Here is a 20375-nt window from a genome sequence, read left to right on the forward strand (position 1 = left end):
GGCCACCAAGCTTAGTATAAACAAGGGTGGAAAATCTAAGGAGATACTTGCCTCAAACAAGGTAGGTCACAATCAATACCCAAGGTTGTCGTCTGACCACACCACACAAGTCACAGCATGCATATATACCTACATGCACATGCTCAAATGCATACATCACATACACATGCACACAGACATATGGTTTTAGCAGAGAAGGATGAGTAAATTCTAGGCAGGTAGGAAATTGCTGCCTACCTTACCATCCAGCCCATGTATGAGTCAGGAGAATAACCAAGACTTTATTTTGTCATTGCCTCAAACCCAGGGTTTAGTAAGCAGAAAGGAAATAACATTGATTGATTATCAATACACTGGGTATTGACATACATCTCATTTCATATTCCTTCCACTCACCCAGTAAGGAAGATATTCATTTCTCAATTTCAAAACCAATGAAAACAAGGACAAGGGGTCAATAACTTGCTCCTCAGGGTCATTTGCTGGTCAGTGGAGGAGGCCATTTAATTGTAAGCTCTCCTTTATGCAGTACTACCTTCAAGACCAGAATTTCAGTGTCTAAGACATTCCAAGCTAAAAGGACCAATGGTAGCTGAAAGGAATAGGAAATGATCAAAATCCCACTCTGTTCCTTCCCTCTGTCCATCTAGATGGCCTTGGGTGAGTCTGTGTCCTGTTGGAGGATGAGTTCTGTGCACTGTGTATTCAGATGATGATTCCTATCCCCAGAGATCTGGTTTCCCCTCTGATTGGTTAATAGGAGGTGATCAGCTGCCTACTTCCCAGTCATGTGTCCCATTACTTACCATCCTCGTCTTGCTTCAGCTCCACCAATCCTCATGTCAGCTCCCCTGGCAACTTGCTTATGGTGAATCTCTCTTACTGGATCTCCTTTCTCTCACCCCAGACCCTCTCTTTCTGTCTCTGCAAATAGAAGTTCTGTCTTGTCCTCTTCTGCCCAGAAATAGGCTGATCAGAGGTGCTGGAAAACACTTTTTACATGACATTGAGACAGGAGATGCTTGACTAGATCTCTGGGCACAGTAATCAGTACCTGAAAACACAGTGCAAAAACCCATCTCCCAACTTTGTCTTACCTGCACTTGGCTCCCCTTACCCTGGTTGAAACACTGTGGGGTTGGGCAAGTCTGTCCCCAGACAAGGCAAAGTTACCAATCAGGAGGATGCCTGACTGTCCATGTACAAACACATCCCAAGGCTGCTCTGGGGTAGTGCTCAGGGTTTCTTCTTTATTTAACTGTTCGTGTGTGTGTGTGTGTGTGTGTGTGTGTGTGTGTGTGTAACCTCAGGTGTGTTAGTCTGTGCCTTTTATGACAGGGTTTCCTGTTTTGTACTGTATACTCTGATCTAGCTGCTTCCCATCTCTCCACTGTGCATGGCAAGCATGTTATCCACTGAATCACCTTGCCACCCTGATATTCCTGCTTACTGATGGTCCTCGATTCCAATGTTCAAAGGCCAGGATGGTCCCCTTGCTCACCATTCTCTTATAGCTTGTGATTGACACATTTCCCCATCTCAGTGACACCTCAGGACATAGTCTCCTCCCCTCTCCATCCCCACGAGCTTGATTCTGTCCTTGCTGGTGGCCTCCTTCAAATATTGTCTTGCTCTGGGAAGCACATATTTCTGGTGGAGATCAGAGTTCCTGATACACAAAAGATACACAAAAGATTCATCCATCTTGATGTCTCAGACTCTCTTCTCTGGGCTGGGTTCATTTTCCTGAAGGAAATATTTAGTCTAATTTGACTTTCTTTTACAAGGGTTATTTTTTTAAATGTGTGTGTGTGTGTGTGTGTGTGTGTGTGTGTGTGTGTGTGTGTGTGAATTTAGGTGCTCACAGAGGTCAGGGAAGGGCAATGGGTCCCCTGGAGATGGAGGTACAGGTGATTGTAAGCTGCCAGGTGTGGGTGCTGGGAACCTAACGCTGGTCCTTTGCAAGAAGAGTATACAGATTAACCACAGAGCTGCCTCCCCAGCCCTGATCTCCTTTATCTTTCTCTAGTGTTTCCCAGATTTAGTAGAAAATGCTATCTGTTTGCTGTCATGTCAAACCTGAGGGACCTACAAATCGTTATATGATACGAGTCAGGGTCCCTGAAAGAGATCAGGGTGAATTCTGCTCTTTCTCTCACAGGCCAGGGGATGAGCTTCCTAAGGAATAATTTTATGGCTGGGGAGTCACCACGCCACGAGGCACTGTATTAAAGGGTTGAAGAATTAGGAAGGCTGAGAACCACTAATCTGCAAGCATCTAGCTGTCGGTATCTCCTGAGACTGGAGCTCTTGCTTGGAAGTTGCATATCTCTAGAGAGGTAGATGGCAATTCAAACCAGAGTGATAAGAATGACCCTCAGACGGGAATGGAATGATGAGAAAATTGGAAGAAGAATAGAGAAGCATGGAGCAGAGGAAAGCGTGCCGCTGGTCTACCACTCGGTGATGAGAAAACAAGAGGAATGGGTTTAAAAATGACAGGAGGATCATACACTGCCTTGCCACAAGGTGCTTTGTGTGTGATGATGCAGATATCTGTCACCCTGGAGAGGAAAAAATTGTCCTTAATGCTCCCAACTTCATGAGGCTATTTCATTAAAGTTTTTTAATGCCCTTTTTAGCCAAAGGATCTACCAATAGGGATTTTTTCTTAGTTTACCACGCAACTGTCATTTCGTCCTTAGCAGAAATGCACCCCACCTGATGGCTCTGAAACAGAACCCTATCTCAGAAGCTGATACCACCTCCCTCCACCTTCTTCAGAGCCTTACAAATTCCAGTGGGGACCTTGGGCTGTGAATCAGGTACAGCAGGAGCCCTGCTCCTGTATGCGCCTCGTCCCCGTATCTTTCCCATCGTCTGATTAAAGGTTTTACAAGAATTTCACTGCCCACTTACAAGAGATGGACAGATAATGGGGAGCTGAACGCATTTTCTAATGCACTTTCAGGCTGAATTTTAGATTGTATTTCTGGGGAGGGGCCGAGGCAGCCAGGATGGCTGAGAAAGGGCCTTTCACACAGATTTAAATACATTTTCTTAGCAAAGACCCTTTCCCAGGAACGGCATTCTGCAGGGCAGTGATAGGTGGAAGTGGAGGTTCTCGCGTGTCATAAAGTAAATGCCTTCAAACACAGACGCTCTGCAGTGCTCTAGCCTGCCTGCTGGGCTATTCAAAGTTAGTTGCATTCTTTGAGTTCCATCCAGCTTCCTTTCTAATAACAAGGAAGTTTGCTGTGCTTGCTGTAGCTGCTTCAAGACAATACCCTTTGTCAGTCACCGGAAGGCATTAGAAGCTCTTTATTTCTTGATGGCTGAGTTTCTTTGCTCTTCACTGTGACATCTGCAGGCAGAGAGATGTTTATGAACCCATGGCCATTTGGTGATTGAATTATCTTAATTCGCAACAGAGACTCAGGGAACATCTCAGCTTTGATCCCCTGGCAGGCTTCTAGGATGAGGAGGGCTAGGGGGATGGCTTAGCTAGTAAAGTGCTTGCACAGACAAGCTCCAGAACCCATGCCCAGCAGCAGGGTCTGATAGCATTGTTTGTAACCCCTGCACTGAAGGTGGAGACGGGAGGATCCCTGCAGCTCACTGGCCAGCAATCCTAACTACCTGAAAGGTTTCCTCTGACAAACAAACAAAAAGGTAGACAGTGCTTAGGGAATAGCACCTGAAATGTCCTCTAGCCCCCCACATACAAGTGCCCAATGGACACGTGAACCTGCACACATGAACACATACATACAAATGAGTAAATATGTAAGCATAAGTTTATTAGAAGTATTTAGATGTCGGGTCTGCATACATGTGCGGCATTCTATGGCATTGCTTCTGTCTTGGGGCAGCTAACTGGACTGTGTAATAAGTATTGTGCACGGCCATTCATCAGTGACTGCTATACTCAGTGCTGGATGTGCATGCATGTCCTTGGGCTTCCCTCATGATAATGAGGTGGCTGCTATTCTTCTATCAACTCCACAGAAATATGAGCTCATGGTCACAGGGCTAGTAAGTAGAGGGGCTGGGATTTCAAATCGGTCATTACTTATTTCCCCTTCCCTCATAGAGCGGAGTGGAGGATGGGGTAGAAAAGCAAAGGCCAAGATGCCAGAGTGAAAGCAACTAACTAGGAGCCTAGAGTTTTAGAGCATCTCTGTGCTTTGCCATCCCTCTGTCAAGAACACTCTGATGGCAGGAAGTTGAGAGAGTGTTTGTGGACTCAGTCTTCCTAGGATTTGGATTGTTTTTTTTTTCTTATACTCCTATCCTCTGCCAATTTTCAGTTTCTATCCTTTAAAATCAAAGTGTCTGTATGTGTGTGTATGCACACATGCACATGTGTGTGTGTGTGGGGGGGCTTCTCTGTGTGTGTTTCCCTCCCTCTCCCTCTCTTTCCTTCTCCCTCCCTCTCCCTCTTTATCCCCCTCCCCGTCCCCCCACTCTGCGTGTGTGTTGAGGGTTGGTACGTGAGTAGAGGCCTCAGGGCAGAGTGGTAGGTGCTCCATTTCCAGGTTGTAGGGAGACCTTTAAGCACTCAATCAGATCTAAGTTCTGGCCCTTGTTCTTCTATTAATAGCAGAAAGAGGATTTTTCTGGAATTTATTTGTGAGTTTTGAGTTGAGGCAAATCTAGCTTGTCTAAAGGAGATACCTTGTGATATGATGCTGGTAGGTAGAGAGGTGGTGGGGACGTAGTAATGGTGGATGTGGAGATGGATATGGTGATGACACTCAAAGTAGTATCAGGGTAGTAATGATGGAGGCGGAGAAGATGATGGTGGGGAAAATGGAGGTGGAGGTGGCGATGGCGGTAGAGGTGGAGATGACTGTGGATATGGTTATACAGTGGTGGTGGCAGGGATAATGGTGGTGGAGGTAGAGGTGTAGTTGTTTTGGACATAGTCTCACGGTGTTGGTGTAGAAAAGGATGTGACAGTAGGGGTAGAGGTGGAACTGATGGTACTTATAGTCCTATAGGGGTAGTAGAGATGGTGGTGATCTTGGAGACAGTAGCATCGATGGAGGGGATAGAAGTAAAGTGGAGATGTTTGTGGACATAATAGTAGCAACGGTGTGGTTGTTTAGGAGGAGAGCACAGAGATAGACATAGTCATGATGGTGGGAGTCGTAAAGGACAGTGGCCCTCATGTGACAGTGGGCATTCTACTTAGCACGAACTTCCATTTCCTCATTTAAATTCTCAGCAGAATTCTATTGCTGGTGACACTTATCATGTCAGACGGAAGCAAAGTCAGATGGGGCCGGGGAATTCTTTCTTGGTGTACACAGTGGTTAGCCTTAGGTAGAATGGGACTCAGTCTTTCTATCTTCATGTTCAGTTCTTCCCAACCCCCTCTTGAGAAGACCCAATTGCACTCTAATGACAATTCAGAGTTACAATGATGAGGTTCCCTTCATATGGAGGTCATCCATCATAGAGGATAGACATGGTGGCCCCCTGCCTGTACCATCCTCTTTGGACGCCTTCCTTATCATTATTTCTTTACCTGTTTGGGTCACATATGAGCCCCCCATTTCAGGCTTTAGACTCTAACTTTTCTGATAAGCATTGTGGTGTCTTTGTGGAGGACTGGGTCTTAAAGGTCTGGTGAATTATTCTGAGACAAATGGATGTCCTTTAACAGGTCTCTTTGGGGAATATGGTACTCGGTGTCAGGTTCCGCCCACTGACCTTTGTTGTACTGTGTACCCCATGGGGCTGTTTTGTCAAGAAGTCAGGAAAGAAAAGAGTTGTAGTGTAGAAAGTACAAGAACAGTTAGTAGCAGAGGAGACTTAAGGCTAAAGCTGCCTCTCAAGCTATGAGAAACATGTGCCTGCTTAATCCATTGGTCAGTGGTAATTGGCGATGACTGCTTGAGCTGTCTCACACACTGCATATTTAAGACCCGGAAGGCCAGAAGCCACATCCGGCATTTAATCCTTAGTCTAGTTCTACAGCAGTACCATGATGTAGCAATGGAGCCTGGTTTACTCTTTGTATAACATAGATCATCTGCATTTCCTAACACCAAGCCTCTCAGAAGCTGATTCTCTGGCCCAGTGTAGCAGCAGAAAGACCTCCTCTAACTTCCCATGAGAAATCTCTTGACTCAACCCCCATCCCAGTCTGATAAATGCAGTCTTGGTTAACTATACCTCTCTCCTAGTCACAAGATCTTGGCCTTGATTCTCCCAGTCTCTGGGGCCCATGCAGAAATCTTAGGAAAGGATATAGGATAGTGGTCCTTCTCCACATCCCTAAACTTCCCTACTGCTTCTCTAGCATTGGCTAGCTCCAGCTGCCAGGACAACTCCTAGGAAGATGGGTGCCATACACTGGGAAGCCTAGATTCCCAAGCTGTGTAAATTGTGCATCTCATCCAACTGTTCTGGTTTTCTGCTTCACCAATACGCCAATCTCTGAAGTCTTCTCAGTGCCAACCTTTTGTGATTTTAATTCTTTACTCTTCATAGGTAACAACATTCTGTGAGACGGAGCTGTATCTCAGGCTGGGCTCAGTTGAACAAGTGCTTACCACGCAAACACACGAGGACTTGAGTTTTGTCCCACAGAACAAACCCATGTGAAAAAGCCAAGCTTGATGGTGGCACATCTGCATTCCCAGCAGTGGGGAGGAAGAGACAGGGGGCTCCCAGGGGCTCATCGGTCAGCCAGTTTAGTGAGTGAGGTCAGGGTCAGTCTGAAAGACAAGGTAAAGAACAACTGAGAAAGACATTGAATACCAACCTATAGCCTTTATGTGTACTGTGCACCCCGCCCCCCACTCACATGCAAATAAAAAAAATTGAAAAGGAAAGATGGGAGTGCAGGCTTTTAGCTATTAATCAGTATTAATGTGGCTTGCCCCTGCCCAGGCGGTAAGAGTAGATCTGCTCTGGTGGATGCACCAGCTGTGAGCTCCTCCTCAAGTGGTACGCAGTTTCTCCTGCAGGCTTGCTGGGTATTGCATCCTCATTCCCTCCACCCACGCCTGTACTCTGTGGGACTGGTGAAGGAATTGTTGGGTTTTCATGCTGAGAAATCACTGTAGGCTTTTGTAGCCATGCTATGGTGGAGGGGCTTTGCTGTTGGCACCCTCAGAGCAGTCTGTTTTTATAGACATCTATGGGTGGTTAGGATGCACATAATAAATATTCGTCCGGTGTATTTCAGTTGTTCATTTACCAGGCATCATAAAAGAACCCAGGCAGTGAACCAGAGCAGCGACCCAGAAAGCTTTGACTTTGAGGTCAAGTGAGTGTTCCACTCCCAGACAAGAGGGCTCATTTTTGAAACATACATTTGCTGCTGTAGAGATTAATACTTTTCATCTTTTGCTTCAGTTTATTGCACAGAATGGGATAGATGGACTGCTTAGCAAATTTCAGGCCATTTAGAACTTGTGGTCCATTTTGGGGTGCTGTTGGCCTCCCCATGGTGGATAGACCATCTTGGGGAGAGAGTGCTTTTTTCTGGACTCATCAGATTCTCAGGACAAGGGTGGGACATCCAGCCATCTGTCTTCATGGATGGAAGCAGCCATCTGTGGCGTTTGCACCATTTTGAAGCCATGGTCTGTGCTCTTCTCTGAAAACAAACCCTGGGAGCCTTTCTGTTTTCTCCTCAATAATATTTCTCAGCGAGAAAGAGGGCAATAAGACCAATTTATTTACACAAAGGCCACCAAGCTTAAGGCTCACTACAGGGATTATAAACAAGTGGAGCACAATTAGAAAACAGAGGACATAAAGCTGGATGGACAGGGTGAGGCCTTGAGTTCACGGCATTTATCATTGATACAGGATGTGCAGCCGGCTCTGTGGAGTGAGTGTCTTTACTTCCTGGCCAACTATATCCTATTTCCATTGTTGCCCACACTCCTCTTTTTTCCTTTGACCAATTTAGCAATGAGTGGTGGTCACCATATTCGTCGCCAGTTTTTTAAACCATAAGGGCCTTAGTTAGAGTCACGGACCCAGTTGCCCCCTCAAGACCATTCCAGAAAATAATGCACTTGCTGTTAAAGTTGCATGGTGTAAACTTGGAAAAGATGAAAGGAGTGTGTTGGGGGAGTACAGAGAGAAGAGAAAAGAGAGATGGTGTTGCTTTGCCTATTGGGAAGAAATGGAGATGGCATTGCTTTGCCTATTGGAAAGAAAGAGGAGAAATGGATATGGGAAAGGGAGAGCACGGGAAATGGAGGCTGAGAGAGAATGGGAAGCAGAAGGAGGGTGAAAGTATCAGAGATGAACACGTGGTTGTCAAGGAGATGCCTGGGAGAGAGGCTGTTCTTAGTTCCCTTCAACTCACACTGCAGATGCGCATTACATGAAGTACCTCAAAGGCAAGCCAGAGAGGGTGTTAGAACCCATCCAGGGCCCACTAATGCTCTAATTTACTCCGTTTATCTCTTAAACTATTGTTCTCCAATTAGAGTCAACAGCACAATTGGCTTATGAATTCCAGATCATGGAGCCCACATCTCCAAAGCCTGATTGAGTAAGTCCAGGTCAGACCTGCCAGGAACCCTTAAGTTTTGGGGACTACATGTGTAGCCCAGAAGACAAGCTTAGATGGCCTCTCTCAGGAGCTGCTTACAGCTCACTAAATAAGATAGGCTGACTGACCGGCAAGGCCCAGGGATGGCCTGTCTTTACCTCCTCAGCACTATAATTAGTACAGTCTGTCACTGTGAGGGTTTGCATATGCTTAGCCCAGGGAGTGGCACTATAAGGAGGTATGGCCTTGTGGGAGTAGGTGTGTCACTGTGGATGTGGGCTTTAAGATCCTTATCCTAGCTTCCTGGAAGCCAGTCTTCTCCTAGCTGCCTTCAGAACAAGAGGCGGACACTCAACTCCTCTACCCTCATGTCTGCCTGGAAGCCGCCATGCTCTCACCTTAATAATAAAGGACTGAATCTCTGAATCTGTAAATCAATAGTCATAGTGTCTGTTCCCAGCAGTATAAAACTCTAAGTCAACCACCCTGAGATTTTAACATGGGTGCTAGGCTTTAAACTCAAATTTTCATGCTTTCAAAGCAAGACTTAACCAACTGAGCCATCTCCAAAGCCCCAAGAATCTGCATTTTAAAAAAGTTCCACATACTACTGATGCTATTGCTTTTACCTTGTGTAAGAATCATTGTCTCAGAAGTTGAAGACTAAACCGAGGTGGGCTTCTCGGGTCAGGCAAGGTCAGGGAAGGAGATCAATGCCTTTCAATAGCATGTGGAAGCAGATTGGCAAGCACTAACATATAAATTGGAAAAGCGCTAAAACCTTTTATGGGCTTTATTTGTCTCTCTCTGGCTCTCCGTTCAACTAACCATATGCTTACTTTCCATTGGCAATTGCGATTTAAATGTCAGTTGATAGCAGATGTTCCTTCCCCCTACTATATACAAGTTAATTTATAGTCCACAAAACCTGGTGGAGTGTACTCTAACCATGCTGGGTTTCCACCGGCTCACCCACCCCTTTGTGTAGCCTTGTCAGGCTCAGAAGGAAGTTGCCACTTCATTACCCAAGTCTGAGCAATACTGAGTCTTGTTTGGCCCAAGTTGCTCTCTTCCATGATGACTCTTACTTTGTGTGTGTGTGTGTGTGTGTGTGTGTGTGTGTGTGTGTGTGTGTGTGTCCACACACGTTTTCATGTGCAACCATATATACATGCAGAGGCCAGAAATCTATGTTGGTACACAGTACTTTATTGAGTGAAGACGGGACAGGAATTCAAGAAGGAACGTAGAGCAAAAACCATGAAGGAACACAATATTCATTAGCTTTTTGATATAGCTCAGAATACCCGGCAAGGGAGTAGTACCCTCCCAAAGTGGACTGGGTGCTACTATGTCAATTAAGAATCAAAACAGTCCCCCAAAGGCCCATTTCATAGGCTATGCCTTGTTGAGACTTCCTTCTTAGGTTACTCTGGGCTATGTTACATTGAAATTTTCTGTTCTTTCCAAAGAAAAACATCTGGTTGTTCCTGTTTGAGGGAAAGTTGGTTAGTGTCTGTCATTTGTTGCCTTAACACTCTGCTTTGACCTTTCTCACAGCTCTGAGAAAACTAGGTTGAGGTAACCTTGTTCTTCGCAGCATCGATGCCTAGAATAAAGCAGCGCCCCTAATAGACCACCGCCATACATGAGATGTCTGCTGCATGGATAAAGATACTCCAGGGAATATAAATTGGGAAGCAAACAAACAAATGGAAATAAAGACATGTCTAGTCCTCATACACTGCAGCCAGAGTCAGAATTAGAAAGTAGAAGTGGACAGTAAAAGGGTTTAACAACTGTAGAAATCTCTTCACACTCTGCCTGTCCACTGCACTCACACTCTGCCTGTCCACTGCACTCACACTCTGCCTGTCCACTGAACTCACAAGGTTCCTATAGCTCAATAAAGCAGGCCTCTGACACAGGAGGGAAAGGAACTCTTTGGGGTTTGTTGTACTCATGCAAACCACCCTTTAGGGGATAGACTTTAAGTTTCCAGATCTCTTCTGTTCAGTCAATCCTATTCTATAACACTCTTCTGTGTGTTTGTGGATGTTTTTAAAAGCAAGTTTATGTGTGCATGCCAGAAGACGACCTTGAATATTACTCCTCAGGCCCCAGCCTGTTTGTTTGTTTGTTTAAGCTAAGGTCTTTAATTGGCCCAAATAGTCTAGGCTGACTGTCTCATCTATCTTAGTGCTGATATTACAAATGAAGCTACAAATTCTAGCTTAATAACAATTTTTCCATAAGTACTAATGTAAGACAGAAGGACAGATAGACGGGTAGACAGATAAGTAACATATCAATAATAGCCAGGCAGCTCACTAGATGACCTACAGATAATGGATGGAAGATTGGTGGACGGATAAAAAGACATGTGATATATGATGGATGAGAGAATGGATAGACAGAGGAATGATAAATGAAAGTGAATAGAGGAAAAGAAGCTTGATACATAGATAGATATATAGATGGTATATAGATGATAGGTAGATGATATATAAATATAGATAGATATAGATATAGATAGTGCCTTTTAATGTGGAATATGATTAGTGGTGTTGATGTCTCTTTCACTACATCCCGTGATGACAGGTCAACACTTGAGCCTGTATCTGGACTCCCTCTACAAACTACAATAGCACAGACACCTCCTTTGGCAGTTCAAGATGCATCAGGCATGAGACATGGAGTCCTGTGCTCTGGGCCTTGGATCTTGGGCAAACTACTTGGGTTCAGTTTTCTTCATTTGTGACAGGAGCTGTTCTGTTCTGAGACTCTGAGATGACTGCAGGAATGTGCTCAATAATGACCTTCACCTTAAAGGTCAGAAGGGAGAAAGGAGATTACAGTCCTAGATAAGACAATACCACGAGTCCGGAGCTGCAGAATTAAATGAATCGGAAAACTAATCCAAGTCAGATGCCTCCAATGCTATGGAAATAACACCATCTCCTCAATGGCGGGATTACAAATGCATGCCATGCACCAAGTGTATAGGGCTGAAGGCCTCCATTGCTTATGTTTTTAGGAGAGTTCTTTTAATACCCCTGCCAGCCCCCCCCCTCTCTCTCTGCATGTGTGATTGTCATAAATTCAGCTGTCCATTTGACACACACTTAGAAACACCTGGGAAAAGAGACCCTCAACTGAAGGATTACCTCCATCAGACTGGCCTATTGGCATGTCTGGTGAACATTTTATTGATTGCTAACTGATGTAGATGGGCCCAGCCCACTGTTTATGGTACCATCCCAAAGCAGGTAGACTGTTGAACCACCCTACCTCCTTCTTAGGCTTGAAAACCATTTATAGTAAAGATAAACTTGGTTCATTCCCGTGTATGATTAACAGGATGTTTCTCAAAGATTGAGTTATGCCCCGCCTGTAACCTTAACTACAAATGTTACTGCAGTGCCTGTTCCAGGAAACATCCGTCATGTCCTTGTTTCAAACTGTTGTAACAACCACCTTGGTTTTGAAAGGTTACTATGACTACCTTGTTACAACTACTTTTGCAATGATATCTTTATTTCAGGAGGTGATTACGACTAATTTGTTATGGTTATGTTCTGCTTCTATAACCCCACCTGTTTTATCTGTTTTATTAAATGTCCCCATTTGGAAACACTGAGCTATCTTGCTTTCCTCACATCCAGTGCTGACTTTTTGAATGAGCTCTGCCTTTGTAATGGTGGGGAGTGGCAGTCTGTGCACACGAACATAAATGCTTGCTTTAATTAATTGCTTGCTTTAATTAATTTGGCCATGATGATTTGGGTCTGTGGTCTTTCTACTCCCATTTTTTTGGATTAATAGGGCCTGGATTGTATAAGAAAGACAACTGAATATATGTTTGGGAGCAAATCTATAAACAGCATTTCTCAGTGGTTTCTGCTTTAAGCTCCCTGCCTTGGCTTCCTTTGATAATGGATTCTAACCTGTAAGATAAAATAGCTGTTTTCCTCCACAAGTTGCTTTGATTGTTTTTATCACACCACACAGAAACCAAACTAGGGCAATATTCATGCCTACCACTGTGGTTGTGCAAGTGCAAGAAACACATTGCTTGTGGAGGTCGGAGGACAGCCTTGGATGTTTTGATCCTTGCCTTTCATTTTGGTTTTTGAGACGGGAACCTCTAGTTTGCTGCAGTATAAACCAGGCTAGCTAGCCCAGGAACTTCCAGGAATTCTCCTATCTCCACTTCCTATCTGTAGGAGTGCTGGCATTATACACACACCTTACGGCATCTAATTTTATGTGGGTTCTGGGGAGAGAACTTGTGTCTCCACACTTGGGCATCAAGCACGTTACCCAGGGTGTCATCTCTCCAGCCCTGCGTTTGCTTTCTAAACATTATTCTGCCAAGGATGTGTGTGAGTCATTGTCTAATGGCTCTTGTCACTTTACTGTGGTGATGGAGGAGCAAAAGCAAAAGAGCTTTATGGGGAGAAGCAGATAAGATATGAAGGCATTTCAAAACCCAGACTGCAATGCTGTCTGGGGCATAATACCTAGCTATCAATAATCCAGTTAAGACAGTTTACCTGTTCTACGTGAGAGGGTTCAGTTGTCTTGGTCTTCATAGAAGTTCACGCTCACCGCCATTTAAATGCGGGCTCCACGCTGCACCATACAGACCAAAGCATTATAGGTTTTTTTTTCCCCCAAATGTAATACACAAGTCTAAATTGATTGCAGCCAAACATAAATTTAGTCAAATCTTTAATGCACTCCATTAAGCCAAGGATAAGACTTTAAAGCATCATATTAGCTAAAGAGTAGCTGGGATTGGAGTTGAAACAATTTCAAACAGCCAGAATAGAAAGTTAACTCTGGGCATAGTATGGTATTCATTCCCAACAGTGGATCATAGAAAAGGACGATTTTTTTTCAAATGTAACAATGAGCGAGTACCTGTCATCATGAAATGATAAATTTTACACAAAGGGACTGGTTGGCCTCCTGTACTAGAAAGGCTAACTTGACTCTCACAATGCCCCTGAGTACAAGACTCAGACTGCCGTTGGTGGCACTTGTAAGCCCAGCCTTCCATTTTCCTAGAACAAATTATCTTTTGAAACACAGACATAGTGACATGAGACACGCAGAAGACGTTTCTGTCCTTCCAGAATAAGGTAGACTTTGAATAGTTTGACCATCACTTTTACAGAGGGTTTCTCCGGAGAGGCTAGCAAAAGAGTCTACACCATCAAAATCCAATCCGGGTTCATCAGCACTTCATAGTGTTGCAAATACTAGCTACTTGGGCAGTTCCTTGGGATTAACTGTGTACGTATTTGGGAAACAGTTGGAGATTTGGTATGACGGCAGAATCAAAATTACCCCACGAATAAGTTTCATGATGATTCTGTGTTTCATGTAGGAAATCCAGCTATACATGTGCTGACTTAGGTAGCATTATAAAAATTATCACTGAGCGTTATTTTTTTCATTTTTAACGTGACTGAAGGATTTTAAATTAAATATATGGTTTATGTTATTTCAGTGGATAGAGTCATGTTATGCATGGGTTTGGTTAATGACTACTTTCTTGTCTGTCAAACTTTTGTTTTGGTTTTTTTTTTTTGCAATTTTCATGTCCATCTTTATGTGTCATATATGCATGTATGCTTGCATACTTATGTGGGTACCTGTGAGTGGGCATATGGGTTTGCATGTGGAGGCCCAAAGTTCATGTTGAGTATCATCCTTGTTAACTCCTCATCCTGATTCACTGAGACAGGGGCTCTCAGTCAACCTTGGAGGTCACTCATGTGCCTAGTCTTACTAGCTTTATTGCTCTGGGAATCTGTAGTACCGAATCTCAAGACTGGTATTACTGTTGGGTTCCTCATGTCCATCCACCGCTCATGTGGGTACCCGAGATCTGAACTCTTGAAAAGCAAGCTCTCTAACAACTGAGCCATCTCTGTAGCCGTCTTGCCTGTGCCTCTTTATCAATCTGAAAATAGGACCAATGGACAGTTATGTATCTTGAGAGGGAAAGGGAGCCTGGATCACATGTTCAGGAGATGGGCAGCTTTCTCACTTGCTCCATGAAGATACTGATTGTTTTGGCCTCTCTGGGTTGTGGGGAGAAGAGAGACCCATGTGGGAAGTGAGTCCAGATGCTGGAGCTCAGGAAGCTGGGTTCCTTCCTGTCTCTTGTCCCTGGTCCTGTCTCTAGAGCTGCTTGTGTGGTCTAGTTAGAACCATCCATTTCTGTTCAGACTCTATGTCTGTCTTCCAAGTCTGTCCTCACCATCCTACCTGCCTCCTTCTACAGCCAGAAAACTTAGTAATCATTGAGGAGTTCTGATCTCTTCCCCCATTCGCTGCTACTCACCGAACAGGACTCATCTCCCATTTGTTATTTAACTTCGATCTTACAGTCAGGATGTTGTTCTGGCTGAAACTACAGAGCAAGCCCCAGATCACAGCCTTCCCCATCTCTTTCTTCTACCCGGACCCTGGGTTTCTTCCCCTCATTTTTCTTTCTCTTTTTTTATTCCACTTTTATTTTATTATTATTTTTTAAATGGGATGACAATTGCAGGGTGGTTTAGACTGAGCAAACACAGGTAGGAAGTGGATGGAAGTCTGTATGAGCAGGAGATGAGACAATGCAGTGCTAAAGGAGATTCATGATGATGCTTCTCCTCAGCATCTCTCCAGACCTATCTCTCTTCCACCATATAGTTTATCCTCCTCCTCCTCTTCCTCCTCCCTCTCCTCTCCCTCCTCTTCCTCTTACTCCTCCTCCTCCCCAAAACCTTTCCTCCTTCTCCCTTTTCCCCAACGTGTCTCGTCTTCCTTCCCAACCTGGCTTCTCTCAGCACCTTTGCTGGTGCGTTTCAAAGCTATGTCTTGTTCAGCCTGTGGGAGGTACGGGGAGCGTCTAGTCAGCTTTCTAGATTCTCAAAGAGCAACCTCCCACAGTGTCTGTCGCATGGCACACACAGAAAGCTCTGCGTTCAATCCCTATATTCTAACAAATGCATTCTTGGACGATGGACGAACTTGTTCTGCAGAATTCAGGCACAGAGGAACAAAAGAAACCTGTGAGGCTTTGTGAAAACCTGCAGCTTCCCCGTGTGCTCAGGTATCTGTTCTCCAACACAATCAATACTGGACTAGTCGCTCAGAGCCGTAGAAACTTCAGAACAAATCCTGCATAGGTGCCGGGAGCCCCTCAAAGTCCCAGTTTCCTGGGCAGGCGATTTTTTTTAAAATCAGAAATGTGAGTATTTTTGGTTGTCTTTTTTTTTCTCAATCCAGCAGTAGTAACAAGGTGATCTTGAATCTGCTCTTGACTTGAGATAGTATCTATTTATTTATTTAGCCTTTTCGTTGGATCAATATATTACTTTGCCTATTTTATTCCTAGATTTACTGACTGTTCTCAGGGAAGCAAATTCAAAGGGAAGAAATAAGCACATTGGTGTGTATTTCAAAGCCCTGGATGAGGTTTGACAGAAAGAATCCTTGGAAATTCAGAGGACTAGAGTTTCCCAGGCTCTCCCTGCTGACAGACGGGTTTTGTTCAGAGGTTCTGTCTTTGGGGGAAGCTGAGTTATGTACTGTCAAGGGATACTTGAGCTAACCCTGAGCTCGTGGTTGTGTCTGTTTGCCTGGGATCCTTAATTAGTGAACTATTTACCATCTCCTCTAGGCAGGAACTGTGACTATGTTTTTACTTCCCAGTAGTGACCTAGCTAATTGTGTTCAGAGTGGGAAGAATTACTTGTCAAATGCACAATTAAAAATATATATGTTGTTTTATGTATGTGTGGGGAGGGCTTATGCACTTAAGTGCAGGTGCTGAGGTAGCCAGAAGCTCTCAGATGCCCCGCCCCAGCAGCTGGAGTGACAGGCCATTGTGAGCCACCCGATGCATGCTGGGAACAGCACTTACATCTTAACCGCTGAGCCAACATCTCTTCAGTGCTATCAAATCCTTGCTTTAAGACACCGTCAGCCCCTCTCCTGGGGATGTTTGCTCTGGATGCTCAGTTTCTCAGGAAGAGAGAAAGTAAAGTCCTAAAGGTTCCCGGGCCTGTTTCCCTGCTTTGTCAGTAAAGCGCCATCGTCTTATGACTTTAGGTGTTTGTCAGATTGTAGAATTCGCCGTGATCGTGGGGGCCAGAATATCAGCTTGGGGAATGCAAATTAAGTGTCCAGATAGCTAATGCCTCAGCCTCAGGCTGGGCTGCATGGTACTGCTTCTGCAGGGCCTGATCCTTCCTGGCCAACCACACTGCGGCTCAGTGCGACAGTGGCAGACGATGTGCCCCTGTCTGCACATAAAATGAGTTTTAGAGATTTTGGTGTCTGGGGACAATTTGTTTCCCCAAGCGAAAGTGGAAGGGACTTCCAAAAGTGTTTGACAGGAAGTAGGGATGCTGATACAGATGGAGCTATGTTTACCATTTGGGACATACATTTACATACCATCTACACACACACACACACACACACACACACACACACACACACACACACACACTGTCTTGTGATTTCAGTTTGTAAGAACTTAGAAGAAGCTGTGATTATGTAAGCCAAGATGGGGCACCCAGATGGGCGTCTGGATAATCAGTGCCTCATGCACAAGGAGCAGGGCTGAGTGGTGGGTACGTCTTCTCTATAACTGCCTGTCCCTAATTTTGCTTCTCCTGAAATTAGACGCAAAAACCAGCATCAGAAACTGCATTTGTTTAGCCGAAGTGAAACAACTTCCATGTGACCTCAAAACATCACCGTGTCTTCCTAGTTCAGTCACTGTTTATAGAACAGTTACCACTTCATCTACTGTGGCTACAGCTTATGGACCCGTCTAGAAACAAAAAGACAAAAGCAGGTTTATGGCCAACATGAGATATTTTCTGGATTCACGAGCAACAATGAAAACATTTTGAAAATTAACAGGCATCCACAGGTATAAATACACTGTCGAAAGCATTTAACGCTTTTTAACATAGCCAAGTCCCCTGAGCTTGAAGCAGCATTAAATTCTCCTTTGCCGGTGGCAAAAAAAGAAGCCGTCAAGCACAGCACTGAAAGATTGGTACCGTTTCCCAGCCAGTAAGCAACAGAACCAAGGGGCTGAATATTTTATGGGTGTTTATTTATTTATTTTTGTTCTCATGCTGTTTTTCTCCCCGTCTCCTTTTCTCTCCTCTTCTCGCCTGCCCAGGACTGATCGTGGTGACACTGGCCGTGTGTTGGATGCCAAATCAGATCCGACGGATCATGGCCGCAGCAAAACCCAAACATGACTGGACCAAGTCGTACTTCAAGGCGTACATGATCCTCCTCCCCTTCTCCGACACCTTCTTCTACCTCAGCTCCGTGGTCAACCCTCTCCTCTACAACGTGTCTTCTCAGCAGTTCCGGAAGGTTTTCTGGCAGGTTCTCTGCTGCCGGCTGACTCTGCAGCATGCCAACCAGGAGAAACAGCAGCGTGCCTACTTCAGCTCTACCAAAAACAGCAGCCGCTCAGCCCGAAGCCCGCTCATCTTCCTAGCCTCCCGGCGTAGTAACTCTTCCTCCCGGAGAACTAACAAGGTTTTCTTAAGCACTTTTCAGGCGGAGGCTAAGCCTCTAGAGGGCGAGCACCAGCCCTTGAGTCCTGAGTCACCACAGACCGGCTCAGAGACCAAACCTGCTGGTTCCGCCACAGAAAATAGTTTACAGGAGCAGGAAGTGTGAATGTCAAGTTAGAAGCCTTGAGCAGAAACTGGTTCTTCCCTCCCACAGATGCAAAGTTACCTTCACGCCGCAGCCCCCGAATAGACTGTGACTCCTATTGGGACAGAATGGAAGCTCCAGGCTTTGGGAAAGACAGACACATATCTCAATGACTTCTAAGGGCTGATTCTTCCAGGATAGCCTTGGCGGTGGTTAACCAGATTGGGATGGGAGGGTCTGGGCTTTCTGCTCCATGCTTTTTCTTCAACTACACACGGAAATTGTGAATTGGTTCAGAGCTTACAAAAGTATTTGTGCACACAATCTTGTTACTCGAAAGGGAACAAAAGGACTCCCTTGTCTACCCAGAATAGAAGGACAGCCAGAAGAGACTCGGGAAGGTGAGAGAGGAAGGGCCGGACAGATGAGGCAGCAGGGGTGGGCATCTCCTTTAGCTTCAGCAGTGTGCCAAGCAGAGGGCTAAGTTGAAGAACAGGACGGTGGTAAAAAGCCCCGGCCTAATGGCCGAAGCGGAGCTGCCTCTCTTCTTGGGCCTCGGCCCGTTGCAAAGAGGGGTGTTGCAGCAACTGATACACACGGAGTTCAGTTTCCCGGGAGAACAGAAGGACTGGTACCCAGCTGAGGCGATGAGGCAGGCTGCTGACGATGCACACGACTTCCGGTACATGATCCCTGCAACACAGGGCCAGAGGAGTGAGGTTAGCTTATGAGATCTGCAGTCTAGCCATCTCTTCGCGCCCAAATCCGAGTGCATAGCTTTTCCTTAATTCCTCCCACAGAAAGGGTTCTTATTCCCTGATCTCGGAGATGGCTCAGGGGTAAGAATTCTCAGAGTTCATGGAGCCTGGGAGTTCTTTTGGGTGGACATGGAGGTTACCAAACACATAGAACCTATGGTGAACGTTGTTCCAACAGCAATTCTAGTTGCTGATATCCATTAATAAAGAAGTATTAAAACCATGGTCTCAGTCTCTCAGTCTCTCTCTCTATGTGTGTGTGTGTGTGTGTGTGTGTGTGTGTGTGTGTGTGTGTGGCGCGCACATGTAATATACCCATGTTCCAATAAATAGTAAATAAAATTGCTAAACCTTTTATCCCATGCTAGCACCAACACCTGTGGGGCCACATGGTACTTTGGGGTACTTATATCTCAGTGGTTCTACGCTGCCCCAAGTACTCTCTGAGAATCTTTTAACCTGTGCTAGCGCTGGCACGGGTAGTGCTACATGGCACTGTGGTGTATCCTTATCTCGGGGGCTCCACATTGCCCCCAAGTACTCTCTGACCTAGGCCATCAGCGGGTTGTTCCAGCTTGGTGCCTTGCCACTGAGGTCCCGGGAGTTAGTTCCCACACCCTTAGGATCATATGGAGCTAACCATAATGTATCTCTGGTTAGCATCTCTCCCAGCGGCTCTCTGTCAGCCGAGAACTCACTGGTTCCAGCTACCTGGTAAAATCAGCGCTCTAGAAGCTCAGCATGGGCTGGCCTATCTTAGCTCCCTGCCACGGACTCTACTCACACTCCCAACAACCCAGTGAAACCAAGACTCAACAAACTGCAACCCAACAATCAGATTTACATGTTAAATTCTCAATCCACAATACATCCGCATAATAAACTCACAACCAATTGATAAGGATATATAAACCTCCCACCTAGATAAGATAAATTTGCCTACAGAAATCCATCCCCTAAGAAATAAACATAAACCTATGGCCATTCAAGACCACCTGGATCTGGGTCGTCCTTCTCCATCTCCATCTTGATTCTCCTCCTCCTTCTTCCCCTTCTCTCCCGCCTTTGTCTCTTTGTCACCGCCTTTTTTGTTTTTTTTTTTTTTTTGTTGTGCAATCATGGCCTTGACTACCTTGTGCTAGCCCTCACCTACACATAGACATCCACCTACATACCTGTATATGTTTGTGTATGCAATCTATGTGTATATGTGCATGTAATATCTTCAGACTTCAGAAGAGGGGATTGGATTCCTTTGGAATCCGTGCTACAGGCAGTTGTGAGCTGCCTTATGGAGGTGTTGGGCGCTAAACTCAAGTCTCTGCATCCTCATGTCCATCTCTCCTGCCCCTACGTTCGGTCTTTTTATATGGGTTCTAAGGATTACAGTC

The 20375-nt window shown here is 45.2% G+C and overlaps 2 protein-coding genes across 7 annotated transcripts in view; one reads left to right on the plus strand and one right to left on the minus strand.

The window, feature by feature from the left end:
- The window catches only part of Gpr39 (G protein-coupled receptor 39), a 212456-nt gene extending 193247 nt beyond the window's left edge, over positions 1–19209 (plus strand). For 2 of the 3 annotated variants that reach the window (XM_087580113.1, XM_087580114.1), the window contains one exon: positions 17733–19209. In XM_087580113.1, the coding sequence (XP_087436239.1) occupies positions 17733–18247 (515 nt within the window). In that variant the 3' untranslated portion in view covers positions 18248–19209. The remainder of the gene's footprint in view (positions 1–17732) is intronic. The other variant, NM_001114392.1, reaches the window with a different exon arrangement.
- The window catches only part of Lypd1 (Ly6/Plaur domain containing 1), a 43053-nt gene continuing 40075 nt past the window's right edge, over positions 17398–20375 (minus strand). For all 4 annotated transcript variants that reach the window (XM_087581152.1, NM_001007727.1, XM_087581150.1 and 1 more), the window contains 1 exon segment: positions 17398–18919. In XM_087581152.1, coding sequence (XP_087437278.1) covers positions 18684–18919 — 236 coding nt within the window. In that variant the 3' untranslated portion in view covers positions 17398–18683.

The sequence above is a fragment of the Rattus norvegicus genome, chromosome 13 (assembly GCF_021556685.1).
Source record: "Rattus norvegicus strain SHRSP/BbbUtx chromosome 13, alternate assembly SHRSP_T2T, whole genome shotgun sequence".
NCBI lineage: Eukaryota > Metazoa > Chordata > Mammalia > Rodentia > Muridae > Rattus > Rattus norvegicus.